At 41.9% G+C, this 16104-nt stretch overlaps 2 protein-coding genes across 2 annotated transcripts in view; both read right to left on the reverse strand.

The window, feature by feature from the left end:
- The window catches only part of egf (epidermal growth factor), a 16059-nt gene extending 7329 nt beyond the window's left edge, over nt 1–8730 (reverse strand). The window contains exons 1-11 of the mRNA XM_047802605.1: nt 8713–8730; nt 7677–7791; nt 6878–7077; nt 6398–6579; nt 3680–3910; nt 2471–2673; nt 2062–2163; nt 1650–1772; nt 1330–1452; nt 1093–1218; nt 324–460 (exon numbers count right to left, since the gene is read on the reverse strand). Of these exons, the coding sequence (XP_047658561.1) occupies nt 324–460; nt 1093–1218; nt 1330–1452; nt 1650–1772; nt 2062–2163; nt 2471–2673; nt 3680–3910; nt 6398–6579; nt 6878–7077; nt 7677–7791; nt 8713–8730 (1560 nt within the window). The remainder of the gene's footprint in view (nt 1–323; nt 461–1092; nt 1219–1329; nt 1453–1649; nt 1773–2061; nt 2164–2470; nt 2674–3679; nt 3911–6397; nt 6580–6877; nt 7078–7676; nt 7792–8712) is intronic.
- Nucleotides 8731–10489: 1759 nt separating this feature from the next.
- Nucleotides 10490–15131, reverse strand: lrit3a (info leucine-rich repeat, immunoglobulin-like and transmembrane domains 3a). The gene is made up of 4 exons (XM_027155258.2): nt 14805–15131; nt 13857–14323; nt 11945–12250; nt 10490–11780 (listed from the first exon to the last, which is right to left on the reverse strand). The coding sequence occupies exons 1-4, from the start codon at nt 14900–14902 to the stop codon at nt 10723–10725; spliced, it is 1929 nt and encodes a 642-aa protein (XP_027011059.2). The 5' UTR covers nt 14903–15131; the 3' UTR covers nt 10490–10722.
- Between the last annotated feature and the right edge of the window lie 973 nt (nt 15132–16104).

Consider the following 16104-nt stretch of genomic DNA (forward strand, 5'->3'; position numbering starts at 1 on the left):
ATGTGCTTTAAAACTTCCCCTCTGTGTGTTACGTGTTTTCTTCCCTACTGCCTTTAATCAAGAAAAACACACTGTTGAGCTTTTATAACATGAAAAACTGAACATGAATATATTAGTGTTTTATATGATATATATATAACGGGAAAAAATGACATGATGCTGTAGTTGGAGATTCCTGCCACCAGATGGAAACAGTGACACATGTGGCGAGGCAAGACCCTTACATTTGCAGGTGTGTGTGTGTGTGTCTGAGAGAGAGAGAGAGAGAGAGAGAGAGAGAGAGAGAGAGAGAGAGAGAGAGAGAGAGAGAGAGAGAGAGATACCCAGTTCTGCACAGGATCATAATCCACAGCCATGATGGAGCGTTTCGATTCGTTCATCAGACTCCTGCTCTCTGATCCATCCACATTCACAATCCTCACATCCACCATGTTAGCAAACAGCATCAGTGCTGAAGGACCTGAAAAGAAAGAAAGAAAGAAAGAAAGAAAGAAAGAAAGAAAGAAAGAAAGACAGAAGTTCTGAAAACCTTTTCTACTATATTGAATATTAGTTTGCTTTATGTGGCTGTTCTATAAAGATATCCTTCGGCTTAGAGAGGATCCACGGCTAACTTACACTACAAGGAAAAGCAGTAGGTTGCTAGGCAACAAGGAGAAGTATGAAAATTAGACACTGTTAGTTATGTGTTGTGGCGCAGATCCTAAAAATATTGAACATTTTTCGATGGCTGATATTTTTGTGTCTCTATTTGAAAGCTTACAGAGCTGACTGTCTGTGTGTGTGTGTGTGTGTGTGTGTGTGTGTGTGTGTGTGTGTGTGTGTGTGTGTGTGTGTGTGTGTGTGTGTGTGTGTGTGTGTTTGTGTATGGTGTATGTGTCTTTGACTGTGTGTGTTTGTGTGTGTCTTTGACTGTGTGTGTGTGTGTGTGTGTGTGTGTGTGTGTGTGTGTGTGTGTGTGTGTGTGTGTGTGTTTGTCTGTGTGTGTGTATGTGTGTGTTTATGTGTGTGCGTGCATGTGTGTATGTGTGTATGTGTGTGTGTGTGTGTGTGTGTGTGTGTGTGTGTGTGTGTGTGTGTGTTTGGTCATGCCTGGGGCTTTGCATTGTTTGCCATCTGGCTGTAGTGTATATCCGGGTTGGCACACACACTCCCACCTCCCGGGCGCCAACGTCACACACACCTGACTACAGCCACCTCGATCCAGAGACACACACCCTGAGATGAACAGAGACAAGGAGTCACACACACACACACACACACACACACACACACACACACACACACACACACACACACACACACACACACACACACACACACACACACCTGTGCAGGAACGTCCATCAGGCTTTAGGACAGATCCAACTGGACACACACATATGTCGCCCTCTAGTGTGTGTGTGCAGGCATGTTCACACAGTGTATCATTCTCCACACATGGCTTCATTTCTAAGACACACACACACACACACACACACACACACACACACACACACACACACACACACACACACACACACACACACACACACAGCATATAATATGAGATCACAACAATGTGTGTGTGTGTGTGTGTGTGTGTGTGTGTGTGTGTGTGTGTGTGTGTGTGTGTGTGTGTGTGTGTGTGTGTGTTATATCATTCTCACCTATGCAGGTTTTGTGGTCAGGCAGAAGAACGTATCCTTCAGGACAAGTGCAGAAATAAGAACCTGGAACGTTCTCACACCCCAGAGAGCAGCCGTGATTCCACAGAGCACATTCGTTTACATCTGAAACACATCACACAAATTATAATAAAAATATAAAAAACTATAATAATGATTTAAAAATTATACTTTAATTTATCAGTAATAAAAAGGATCAAAATAAAGGAGTGAATACAAAATTAAATAATGTATGCAGTCTGTTTACTAAAATAACTAAAAATTCAATTATTATTATTATTATTATTATTATTATTATTATTATTATTATTATTATTATTATTATTATTATTATTATTATTATTGTGCTTGGGCCAAAAAATAATAATTTTTTTATAGACTTTTTATATTCTACCTTCACAGTAGTTGCTGTGTTTGCTGAGCTTGAAGCCAGGTTTGCACTCACAGCGACCATTAGAGCTGGAACATACACTCACACACTTATCTGTCTCACACTCTATACGCACACACACACACACACACACACACACACACACACACACACACACAGCACATGACTTTTTAATTTTTTGTAATATACCATCATCTACCAAGTGCAGTGTGTAAATTGTGTGTGTGTGTGTGTGTGTGTGTGTAAAGGTTTGTAGTGTGTAAAGGTTTGTGAGCAGTTTCATTATATATATATATATATATATATATATATATATATATATATATATATATATATATATTTTTTTTAATAGAATAATCCATCTGATCCTGGTGATGATGTGAAAATGAAAGTGTGACGTTTCGTTCCTCACCCTTAGTGAATGCAACACGACTTTCCGGCTGATTCGTCGGATGGACCACTTTAACATCAACAGGAACGTCCGGCATCTTTATGGAGATGACTTTCTCAGGAGGTTCTCTCATGTTCCTGTTTACTCTCATTACACTTTGTGCTGCAGGGTCCGTCAGGTAGATGTAATCCGAAAATAGTGACATCTTCGGAGTGTTTGTTCTGCTGCAGTTTAACACGAGACTCGTGAGAACACACGTCAATAAGTCTGAGAATGCGTTCAAGTCAACTCAGGTAGTTAAACATGCAAGAATGATTTAGCAATTGGCTTAGAATTTAGCACATATCTGTTAAATCATTTAAAAGAGATCAGATAAAGTAAATCTGACAAGATGACTCGAACATTTGCTGATTTAAATGCTGCTAAGGAATGTTTTAGAATTGCTAAAATGACACTGATTCATGTTTTATTTATTTATCTATCTATCTATCTATCTATCTATCTATCTATCTATCTATCTATCTATCTATCTATCTATCTATCTATCTATCTATCTATCTATCTATCTAACCATCTATCTATATGTTTATTTATTCATTTATTTATTTATTTATTTATTTATTTATTTATTTATTCATTTATTTGTCTGTCTGTCTATCTATCTATCTATCTATCTATCTATCTATCTATCTATCTATCTATCTATCTATCTATCTATCTATCTATCTATCTAACCATCTATCTATATGTTTATTTATTCATTTATCTATCGAGCTATTTATTTATTTATTTATTTATTTATTTATTTATTTATTTATTTATTTATTTGTTATCTATCTATCTATCTATCTATCTATCTATCTATCTATCTATCTATCTATCTATCTATCTATCTATCTATCTATCTATCTATCTATTTTATTAAAATGAGATTTGACAGTTTCTAAATGTAATAATTGGTTTTATTTGCTAAAAATGTCCCTTTATATTATTAAATATATGGTATATAATAAACATCATATAATAATATAAAGATTCACGTATAAATATATAAGTTATAAACCTCTCCCTCAGACACTGTACCTGAATAACTAAAATTGAGCACTGAATAATTTAAATAAGTTTTATTGTGATAAGAGCATGAGCAGATCTTGAGACTGAGACTCAGACAGTTTGACCTGAATATGTGATTATCTGATTAAATGATTATCTGCAGCACTCGAGTCTCACCTTAATCTCTGGTTGAGGACGTTAACGGAGTTGCCGTTATAATCACAGGAGCCGAGAGAACTGAGTCCGTTCACTCTGTGCTGAAGAATCCAGAACAGCTTCTTCTTCACTGCATCACAGACCAAACACAACAATCTGTCTGAGGTTTCCAGCACCGTGGTGATCAGACCGCCGGTCAGATCTGAGCGCTGAATACCGGACGTCACGCCGGACGACACCCAAAACATAGATCTATAAAAATCACAAATATAATGACAGGAAATTTAGTTAAAGTCCTAAAACTCTCCGTCATTCACACAGTTTTCTGTGAGAAATATGTATTACAACACATGGTACTGTCAAATAGGATAAATAAATAAATAAACAAACAAACAAACAAACAAACAAACAAATAAATAAATAAATAAATAAATAAATAAATAAATAAATAAATAAATATGAATGTAAAAGAATGTAAAACCTTGAACCGAATCTATTATTTCATTCACATCAGTATTTAATTTTTAATAATTTCATCATTATTTAATTCATTACACACACACACACACACACACACACACACACACACACACACACACACACACACACACACACACACACACACACGTGTGTGAGAGTGTGTGTGTGTGCCTTTGCGTGTGTGTGCGTGTGTGCATGTTTGTGTGTGCCTTTGCGTGTGTGCATAAGTGTGTTTGTGTGTGTGTGTGTGTGTTTGTGCCTTTGTGTGTGTGTGCATGTGTGTGTTTGTGCCTTTGCGTGTGTGTGCATGTGTGTGTGCGTGTGTGTGCATGTGTGTATGTGTGTGTGCATGTGTGTGTGTGTGTACCTTTGTGTGCGTGCATGTGTGTATTTGTGTGTGCATGTGTGTGTGTGTGTGTGCCTTTGCGTGTGCGTGCATGTGTGTGTGTTTGTGCCTTTGCGTGTGTGTATGTGTGTGTGCATGTGTGTGTGTGCCTTTGCGTGTACGTGCATGTGTGTGTGTGTTTGTGCCTTTGCGTGTGTGTATGCATGTGTGTGTGTGTGTGTGTGTGTGTGTGTGTGTGTGTGTGTGTGTGTGTGTGTGTGTGTGTGTGTGTGTGTGACTGACAGAATTTACACCTACGTGACAGACGTCTGGAAAAATCTGACCGTCTGACGCTATCAATATCATGCTAGCATGCTAACGGGGTTCTTAGCCGTAAGCTTATCTTTATCTGTCCATCTGTCCATCTAAAGGAAACAATTAATACACACGTTGCTGTGAGGTGTCTTTTGTCTGTTTAACTTCTCCATGACTTTTTTTAGTCTCAGTACAACAAACTATCTGTGAAAATAACGTCTAGTTTTTGTCATAGAAAGAGAAAAGGCGTCGCGTAGCGTGCGAATGCGAATACACGTGTCCTGGGCATTTATTCTAACTTTTTTCCCTCAGAGTTTGATTAGCTGAATATGCTAACTCATGTTAAACCACAGCTAATGTTTGGATTTTAATAAAATAAAAATAATGCAATAAAATGTTTAAGTATATCGTAAAATATTTTATTAGAATCAAAACATTCATGAGACCAAAAGAGCATCATGTGACACTCAGAAACCAATCACAGAAAGGTAGACAACCTTTGTTTGTTTATCTCATGTATCCTCCACAGCCATGACGAGTCCTCTGTGTTTTCAACACTGCGATTAACGTCATGTCTCTGATCAGCCTCAGACTCTTTCTCAGGTTTCTTTTTTTGTCTTCTGACTTCTAGGATTTGTGTTTTTAAGATTTAAACAAACTTTGTGGTGTTTGCACTCACCTTTTGACTCTTACTGTTTGACCAGCTGGTTATTCGAACACGTGTGAGTGTGTGCTTTACACGTTTCTACACAAGTTGTGAGATATGAAAGGACCAAACCACTGTGTGTTGTGCGGTTCTAGTAACATAATCAGTGACAGCGTGGATAGAGGAATCGAGTGGATGGATAGAGTGGACTTTATCACCTGTTAGCATGTTTATCGAGTCTTTCTCTCCTCTTTTACTACAAATAAGTTTTTTCCTCATCAGTTTGTCATTCATTCATTCATTCATCTTCTACCGCTTATCCGAACTTCTCGGGTCACGGGGAGCCTGTGCCTATCTCAGGCGTCATCTGGCATCGAGGCAGGATACACCCTGGACGGAGTGCAAACCCATCACAGGGCACACACACACTCTCATTCACTCACACACACACACTCTCATTCACTCACACACACACACTCACACACACTCACACACTACGGACAATTTTCCAGAGATGCCAATCAACCTACCATGCATGTCTTTGGACCGGGGGAGGAAACCGGAGTACCCGGAGGAAACCCCCGAGGCACGGGGAGAACATGCAAACTCCACACACACAAGGCGGAGGCGGGAATCGAACCCCAACCCTGGAGGTGTGAGGCGAATGTGCTAACCACTAAGCCACCGTGCCCCCCTTCAGTTTGTAATGTTACTCTGAAACCACAAAGGCTTAATGTCCTCTGTTAAAGTTAACCCTGGAGACGCCTTCCAAAGTTGTTAAATAAGAACATGTATGTTTAAATGTGCTGTTATTCTAGGAACATTAACAACACATCTAATACAAAATGGATTAAATAAACGAAATTAAATAAACATTTTTAGCTGCTCGACTATCTGAGTCGCTGTTTCAGTGAACGAATCAACAGCGTTCGGTTATATAAAATAAACAAAGGACTGGATTTGGAGTTTTTACCCCATGTTTGGATCAATAACCAGACTGCTGGGCCGAGTCAGGTCTCTCAGGACGGTTCTGACGTTGTGTCCATCTGTATCCGCTCTCCGGATCATCCCGGTTTTCCCATTGCTCCAGTACACCGAGTTTCCTCTCCAGTCCACAGCGAGGCCTGAGATTCCTTTCCCAAGTGACAGAAGGTTCTAGAAAGATGTGAGACATTCTCTCAGGAACCCAGGAAAGATAAATAAATACTAAAATAATTATTAAAGCTGCTGCTCCTGCATTCATTCATTTATTTCAAATGATTAAAACAAATCTTTTACTTTTATTTATTTATTTTACCATAAATCGGACATTTTATGAGGATCAGTTCATCTCAGGAGTTAAAGGATACGTCGTTTATTCTAGTGTAAATATTCATCCTTATCTATAATATTCACACAGATTCCTAATGAAATGACGTAGTTCTTTGATATTATTATAAAAATGTAAATTCACCCGAGTGTGTGTCCCGTTCAGGTCGACCTGACTCAGGACGCCAGTGTGTGTGTCCACCCAATATGCTCTTCCTTCTCTGTAGTGGAAGTCCATCAGGATGTCCTTCCCCACACCGGGGACGAGGAGTTTATGACCGACGCCGTCCAGGTCGAGCCGGACAATAGAGTTTCTGAGGCCGACGAGAAGATACGGCTCGGGATCTGTACAATCAGTTACTTCAGTTAATAATGCTGTCAGTTTCTTACGTTAAAATTTTCCATTACATACAAAATCCAATAAAACTTTATTAATGGCGCTTGCAAAGCAACATGAGATATTCTTCTTCTGGACAAAACTTCTTCGCATAACTTGTCCCGCAGCTTTTGTCCTAGACCCATGAATGAGGTGTCAGATCGACCGGCTCATAGAGGAGAGGTGTGCTATGACTTTTAGAAGCGATCCAAACAACGATGTTCGCACAGCGGACGAAAAAGCAGTTAAAAAATTCCCATAGACTTGAATGGGAAATTCCTAAAATTTCACCCTAGCAACCGAGTGCCGAGATTTGCCACGTGCAAGCACCATTCACAGTTTCTTCAGGAAAAGTACATTCTAGTTTATAATTATTGTCTTATAAAGCACAAAGTAATATTATTAAATCTCTATAAATAAAGTATAATATACTGTACAGTACAAGAGAAATACAGGCTCCACCCTAAACTCATCACAAACTCCTACAACATGTTCGTCTCCTCATCATCAGGTCTAAAAGCTTCCACTCTTCTCCTCCTGAATCTCCTTCTAAAGTTTTGGACCTCACCAAAAAATTCAGGAGGAGCTTTATGTTGAGGGACAAAAAATGCCGTCAGTAAACAGAAGGCTTTTCGGTAAATAACTTCGCTGGTTACTTTGGTGATGGAGATTTTGTGACACTCCTGAAAAAGCATTCACACTGAATTATTGTAGTTGTTAAGTGACACTCTGCTTCTCGCTGCAATGTGCTGAAGTTCACAACCGGCGCCGATTCCTGAGGAACAACAGATGGCGTTTCCTGAGCAACCCGTGTGATAACGAGCGTTTTCGGGGCTGAACTGAGCGTAAGTACTTCAGCGTCGTCCGAGGTAAACTTTTATATAAAACGTTCTTCTTACAAAACGTTATGTCTCGTTAAATATTAATAAGACCTCTGTGTGTAAAATATACGCACGAACAGTCGACTATTATAGTTTACATTATTACACATCAGCATCAAGTTTCCAACAACACGGTTCATACTACAAACATGGCTGCCATAGACTACACGTCGTCCCAGCTCACACACTCCTGACGTCCGATCATACACATCATACACATCATACACATCTGTCTTCAGTCACACCTGCTGTATAAAACTGTATGTAAATCAGCATGTTTCAGTGTCTGACAGCAAGGATTTAGTTCTTCACTACTGAACTCATTAAATTAATGATTTGTGGTGTGGTTAGCACGTTCGCCTCACACCTCCAGGGTTGGGGGTTCGATTCCCGCCTCCGCCTTGTGTGTGTGGAGTTTGCATGTTCTCCCCGTGCCTCGGGGGTTTCCTCCGGGTACTCCGGTTTCCTCCCCCGGTCCAAAGACATGCATGGTAGGTTGATCGGCATCTCTGGAAAATTGTCCGTAGTGTGTGAGTGTGTGTGTGAGCGAATGAGAGTGTGTGTGTGTCCTGTGATGGGTTGGCACTCCGTCCAGGGTGTATCCTGCCTCGATGCCCGATGACGCCTGAGATAGGCACAGGCTCCCCGTGACCCGAGAAGTTCGGATAAGCGGTAGAAGATGAATGAATGAATGAATGAATGAATGAATGAATGAATGTTTACCTTTGACTTCTTCCCCATGCAGCATGAAGCTAACTGTAATCAGTGTCATTTAATCGATGTACATTTTAATAATCTTCCTCATTGTCACTGTGCCTTCACATAATTGTGTAAAAAGTTTAAACAGTCTTAAGATGCTAATGCAAAAAAATTTGTGTTTTTCCAGTTGCCTAGCAACAGATTTCACGAAACCTGAAAATCCGTTCCCATATTTTGGTCTACAAATGTTATTAAAACTGTGCATTCAGCAAATTTATATCATGAATAGTCTAATAAATGTTTTTTAGCTCTTACCGCTAGCGTCCGACTTTCATTCAGTGTGCGATCTGATATGTTTAATTGAGTTCTGTTCAGTTTTATTTCTGCAGATGTTATCACACAGCAAATGCAGATTTAGATCCCAGAGGCGACTGCGGTGAGGAAAACTCCCTGAGATGACATCAGGGAGAAACCTTAAGAGGAACCGGACCGGTCGGACGTCTGTTAGCTGACGTTTGACCAAAATCTTGTTCATTTTTTTTTCTGACTGATGAATCAGAAGACTCAGGTGTATATTTTACTCACCCAAACAGCTCCAGTTTCCTGATGTCCAGCATGTTGTAGATGTATCTGCATGACTGTTCTGCACCCACAGAACCAGCTGTAAAATGACCACAAATCTCCCCAAAACCATAATCCTGCTTCGGTCTTTACGCGCTCCTGAGATCACTCGTCCACTGGGAACAGCAGGCATGACCTCCACACATGTCTCCACACGAGGGTCAGGAGAGTGTGGAAAGGAGAAGGGACACTGGACAAGTCTATAGTGACCTACCAGAGAATTTACTGTTTACGTCGCTGAACTGGAGAGAATAGTGAGGAAATACTACTGCATTCAGGACAAAACCTCTTCACACCATGTGCTCACTCTCCTCTCTCCACTCACTCGCTCTCTTGCTCGCTTCAGTCTGTCCTCGAGATGTTTTGGAAGCAAAGTATGAAATTCCTGACATCCCCGTGGTGAATGTGACACATGCCGAGGTTCGTCTGCGCTCTGTGTTTTGAAATCTAGCTCATGATCTTTTTCTTCCAGAATTTCTGAAACCGCTTTCTGTATCCACAAACTCTGTGTGTGTGTGTGTGTGTGTGTGTGTGTGTGTGTGTGTGTGTGTGTGTGTGTGTGTGTGTGTGTGTGTGTGTGTGTGTGTGTGTGTGTGTGTGTGTGTGTGTGTGTGGTCAGGTCACAGGACAAGAGAACTTTTACAGACCTGGACTGTTTTTTATTGTTGTTGTTCACCCAGTTGTCTGCATCATTGTGATCCACATCAACATCACTGATCCTCCTATGGGACAAATACGATGGCATGCACACACACACACACACACACACACACACACACACACACACACACACACACACACACACACACACACACACACACACACAATAGCGGCCCTGTGTTCCCACATAAACCAGACAAGATTTGTACATCACATTATGACCTGGTCCTGACGAATTATACAAGAATTTGAGAAAAGTTTGCATTCAATCCATGATAATGTATTTTTTTTTTTCAAAAACAACTGTGATATTTTAAAATAAAAAAATATATAGCAAAATAATATATAATGAATCAAGGAAAAATATTTACTAAAATTATAAAATGTTAAATATTTCTATTATAATGATGAATATTTATTTATTTTTATTTTTTTCATGTCTTGTCTCACAACAAAAATGAAAAAAAAAAACATTTACATTTCACTATACAACAAATATATATATATTAATTAAATGCTGAAGAAAATAAAGGTACTTTTAAAAAGAACCTTCATGGGTTCTTAGAAATAGCAGTTCTTTAAAGGTTCTCTGGATCGGTGCACTTCTACACATCTTACACATTCTACATGATGGTCTTCAGAAATCGTCTGGAGGTTACGCCTACACACACACACACACACACACACACACACACAACAAACAGCGGACCCCAAAACCCCATGTGCTAAAGCATGTGTACTGCTCACACAGAGCTAGCAAAGGTACTCGAAACGTGAATTGTCACTTTTGTAGGTCGTTTGTGAGTCTATACTCGAACGTGAGCAAAGGAGCATCCTCTCTGACTCCTGTGTCAGCCGTCGTGTCCAGAGATCGCTCGCCTGTCCGTTCAGCGCCCGCTGCTGCGTTGCCAGAGACTCGAATTTCACGTAAGTCTCTTTGGAAAGATCATCGTCCAGTTCACTTTTACCGCTGCTGCTCTTTTTCCAGTATAGTGACAAGGTCTTGTAAAGAAGGAGAACAATGAGAGGAAGAACGAAAACACAAGCGATTCCACTGACAGTCAGCAGCCACCTGTTTGGTCCAACATCCGTAACGGTATCCAGAGTGCTAAAGTTCACACATTGCTCTTTCCCGCTTTTGGGAACCAAGCAGACCGTGTACATCTGGTTGGGAAACAGGTTCTCAAGAAGGAGCTTACCATTTCCAACCTCAGTGTCCACAGTCTCTTTTATCTCCTCTGCATCATATGGAAAGTACACCACTGACAGGGGCAGTTCACTGGGAAAGCCCTCGCTCATCCACACGACAACTGCACTGTCTCCCGTCTCCTCGACCACCTCAACGTCTCGGATATATGAACTAACTTTTTTTCGAGTTTTATCCTTGCCGCCATTTTTGCTTTGCTCCATCTTGGATGTATTTATAGCTGGTGGAGATCTCTGGATGCCTCCACCTGGGCCTAAGTTCAACTGGCTAGCTATAGATTGTGGTGTAGTCAGAGATGGTTTGGATGTGCTGGTACTGGTGGTGATGGTGGGGGTGGTGGTGGTGGTGGTGGTGGTGGTGGTGGTGGTGGTGGTGGTGGTGGTAAAAAAGGAAATCACAGCCTCTGGAACAGCAGAAAAAGTCCTGACGAAGGGATGAGATGGAGTCGTGAGGTCATTCTCGGCTAAAGATAGTGCGATGGAGGCTTCTGCGCTTCCAGCAAGGTTCTTTGCCTTGCATCGGTAAACGCCACTATCCTTTAGTACGATCTCCTGCAGACTCAGGATAGACCAACGGACACCTTCACCTGGGGACTCCTGAACATCTGTAGCATGCAAACAGGAATTACAGCTAGTTAAAAACAAACATCTCAAAAAGGCAAAAAGGCTTTTACGAAGATTTTTTAATGTAACAACAGAATCTGTTGTGCATAATTTGTAGCGCCCTCTAGTGTGCGCAGTGGACTTGTGTGTGTGAGCTGACTGTTACCAGGGTTACTGAGCACTGATCCATCCTCTCTGCTCCACAGCAGGGTCGGGGTTGGATAACCTGTAGCGTCACACCGCAGGAGCACGTTACTGCCGAGGGACGATGTGATCTTCGTAGCTGATGTCATCACTATTGGTTTAATGCATTGATCCAGTTCTGCTCGCTTAAACAGGACCCCAGCCAGGTTCTCCGGACCGCTGCAGGCCACCAAAGGGTCCATCAGCACCATAGGACCCTCGGCCATCTTGGACATCTCAATGAGTTTGGATATGCGGCAGTCGCAGTACCACATGTTGTCCTGAAGTCCTAGAAGATCAAAGCATTTTTGTTCTTTTGCACACTCAAGCGTACTAGATACTAGGGTTAGGGTTAGTAATGAGAAATAAAAGCCAGTTCACACCAAGATTCCAAACATTCATTCATTCATTCATTCATTCATCTTCTACCGCTTATCCGAACTTCTCGAGTCACGGGGAGCCTGTGCCTATCTCAGGCGTCATCTGGCATCGAGGCAGGATACACCCTGGACGGAGTGCCAACCCATCACAGGGCACACACTCTCATTCACACACACACACACACTCACACACTATGGACAATTCTCCAGAGATGCCAATCAACCTACCATTTATGTCTTTGGACCGGGGGAGGAAACCGGAGTACCCGGAGGAAACCCCCGAGGCACGGGGAGAACATGCAAACTCCACACACACAAGGCGGAGGTGGGAATCGAACCCCCGACCCTGGAGGTGTGAAGCGAATGTGCTAACCGCTAACCCACCGTGACCCCAAATTCCAAACATTAGTGCTAAATATTGGATTGTATAAACAACGCAGGTCGGTATATTCACCATCAAACTTTCTAACAGTATATACAATCATTTTCTGTTAATTAATCCAGTAGACAGGTTTGCTAGTAAGGATGAGGATGGAAGAATAGTGAACTTTGTTTGGAAAAATCTTATTTCAGCATTAGTATTTTCTTCAGAAGTGAAAAGTCTAGCTGTAGCTTTTGGAAGCTCATATTGTCATCGTGAGGCCTAGCGGAAGCCGTACGTTAGCCGTCTATGTGTTTCCAACACAAGCAGTAAAAGGTCAGGTGGTCTTCAGCAGCACATGATTCATAACTCTGTCGCTAGCAGGACCTCAGGTTTGTTGACAGTAAACACGAAACACGGCATTTCCCTGATGAACAGTAACAACTGTATGGAGAAGAGCACCATGGTGCTACTGATACGTTCCTCATGTAGGGTCACGTTCTGTGCTTTCTGTCTAGAATTCATCATCAGCCTTGAAAAAAAAAAACCCCTGTAGGTTTCTGATGGTTAACGTTAATAAAATGTGACGTATATTTGACGTTCTGCAGAGATTAGCGTAGAGCTTGTGTGATAATGAGCTGGTTCATGATGTTTACATGAGGTCTACAGATCAACTTAAATCCGACTCGCATGTGGAAACTGAATTAGCAGATTAAGCTGTTCTTAAGTGAGGTGAAGCATGCACACACACTCACACACACACACACACACACACACACACACACACACACACACACACACACACACACACACGCACACATGAGCTCTAGTTATCTTTAGACACGATAAACCCACTGCAGAAAATCGAGCAGGTCAGATCCGGTTAATCGGTTCCTCCAGGGTTTCACCAAGGTCCTCTGTGATTATTGTTTGCATTTTGTGTTGTTTTTTATGCATTTTGGTAAAGCCACAAGCTCAGGATTCTTTTTTTAATCTGATACCAGTGAGAAACGTCTGTAACGAGGCTCTGTGAGTGAGTTTCCTACATTCTGCTGTCTGATTCTGAGGAGCATTAACTGAAGCTCTTGAGTGGCTCAGTGTACCTCATGAACCTAAGTCCTAAATCCAACGTCATCCTCACCATCACCACTCACCCAGTATGATCTTCTGAGAGGAACCGACTGTAGAAATCATGCCGGAAAAGGGACTCCAGATGTCCAGAAGGTCGGAGGGCAACGTGATTAGCTTATTGCTGGAGATGTCCAGGTAGGTGATGTTTACCAGGTAAGCTGCAGCTTCTACACCAAGGCTTGTTAATCGATTATTGTGAAGATCCAGTGTCCTGAGGTCGGGCATCTCTCTGATGGCCTCCCAGGGGAACGTGGAGATTTGATTTCCATCCAGACGGAGCTCATGAAGGACCTTCAGGTTGTAGAAGCTGGCAGGATCCACAAAGGCGATGGAGTTGTAGGTGAGCCACAGATACCTGAGCTCAGTGAGGTAGTAAAACGCCTCGTTCTTTACTTGCCGCACTGCCGTTTTCTCCACACGGAGTTTCACCGTGTCTAAGGGGAGGTTGACGGGGATCTCGGCCATGTCGGGGTCATTGCACAGCACCGTCCTGTCAGAGGGAGGAGTCAGGGTGAAGAACTCTGAAGAACATTCTGTTATACACTACAATAAATCTTTATACATGCGGCAGTTAGCATCTCGCTAGCGACATTATTATTCTATATTTATTTTGATCCTTTAAATTATTTATTAATAATTCATTACATAAATGCGTGCTTGAAAAGAAAAGTTTTATAAAATGTGAAAAACCTCTCTCTCACTTTCACACACACACACACACACACACACACACACACACACACACACACACAGACACACACACACACACACACACACACACACAGACACACACACACACACAAATCTAAATGTATTAAATATTTTCATTTATATTTATTGTAATTATTTATACTCATGAAGTCTGTTTCAAAACTGCAAACACTGTGTGTGTGTGTGTGTGTGTGTGTGTGTGTGTGTGTGTGTGTGTGTGTGTGTGTGTGTGTGTGTGTGTGTGTGTGTGTGTGTGTTACCTGGTCCCATGGAACAAACAGACGCACTGTGACGGGCAAAAAGGCTGCGCTATGCTCCAACAGCCAAACAGCACCTGAAGCACCAGTATACACCGCATGCTTTACTGAGTCTCACACACACTCACACACACACACTCTCTCTCTCACACACACACGCTCTCACACACACACTCTCACACACACTTTCACTCACACTTTCAAACACATATTGGAATCCACACTGAAGGGAGCACCTCTTCATCCTGCAGCTTCACACTGAGATGAGGAGACAGTGTGCAGGTGAGGAAGGATTACAGAGGATTTCTCAGAGAGAGAGAGAGAGAGAGAGAGAGAGAGAGAGAGAGAGAGAGAGAGAGAGAGAGAGAGAGAGAGAGAGAGAGACAAAAGGTGATGACCTTTCAGTACATACTAATCGGCTAACAAGGGTTCCAGAATCATGTGACCTGATTCTGTTTACTTCCTCTTTCTCTGTTACTTTTTCTCTTTCTCTTTCTGAACTCTCTCTCTCTCTCTCTCTCTCTCTCTCTCTCTCTCTCTCTCTCTCTCTCTCTCTCTCTCTCTCTCTCTCACACACACACACACACACACACACACACCTATCACACCTAGGTGCAATTTCTCCAGCTCCACCTACAAGTATATTTTTAAGTGGAAGCCCAGAGAACTCTTGTGTTGTGTAGGAGGATGATGAAGGAGTGTTTGAAGCGACTTTGATGTTAAAACTGCGCCCCCTGGAGGTAACAGTTGGGTAAATAAATTCCATATAAAATATTGACAATAAAAACAGATTTATTGAAGGTGAAAAATAATGGCATGTGAGAGAGGGAGAGAGAGAGAGAGAGAGAGAGAGAGAGAGAGAGAGAGAGACACAGAGAGAGAGAGTGAGTGAGTGTGTGAGAGTGTATGTGTGTGTGTGTGTGTGTGTGTGTGTGTGTGTGTGTGTGTGTGTGTGTGTGTGTGTGTGTGTGTGTGTGTGTGTGTGTGTGAGAGAGAGAGAGTGTGTGTGTGTGTGTGTGTTTGTGAGAGAGGAGAGAGAAGATTGTTTCTCTTGTGTTGGTGAGAGAGAGTGTGTGTGTGTGTGTGTGTGTGTGTGTGTGTGTGTGTGTGTGTGTGTGTGGTGTTTGTGCGAGAGGAGAGAGCGAGAGAGAGAGAGAGAGAGAGTGTGTGTGTGTGTGAGAGAGAGAGAGAGAGACAGAGAGACAAACAGAGAGAGAGAGTGAGTGTGTGTGTGTGGGTGTGAGTGAGTGTGAGAGAGAGAGAGAGAGAGAGAGAGAGAGAGAGAGAGAGAGAGAGAGAAGAG

This window comes from Tachysurus fulvidraco, chromosome 17 (assembly GCF_022655615.1).
Source record: "Tachysurus fulvidraco isolate hzauxx_2018 chromosome 17, HZAU_PFXX_2.0, whole genome shotgun sequence".
Classification (NCBI taxonomy): domain Eukaryota; kingdom Metazoa; phylum Chordata; class Actinopteri; order Siluriformes; family Bagridae; genus Tachysurus; species Tachysurus fulvidraco.

Coding starts and splice junctions, on each gene's coding strand:
- lrit3a (XM_027155258.2), bottom strand. CDS start 14,902: ATGCGGTGTATACTGGTGCTTCAGGTGCTGTTTGGCTGTTGGAGCATA. Junction 14,324..14,804: donor TGTTTGTTCCATGGGACCAG/GTAACACACACA, acceptor TCCCTCTGACAG/GACGGTGCTGTGCAATGACC. Junction 11,781..11,944: donor ATCAGTGCTCAGTAACCCTG/GTAACAGTCAGC, acceptor TGCATGCTACAG/ATGTTCAGGAGTCCCCAGGT.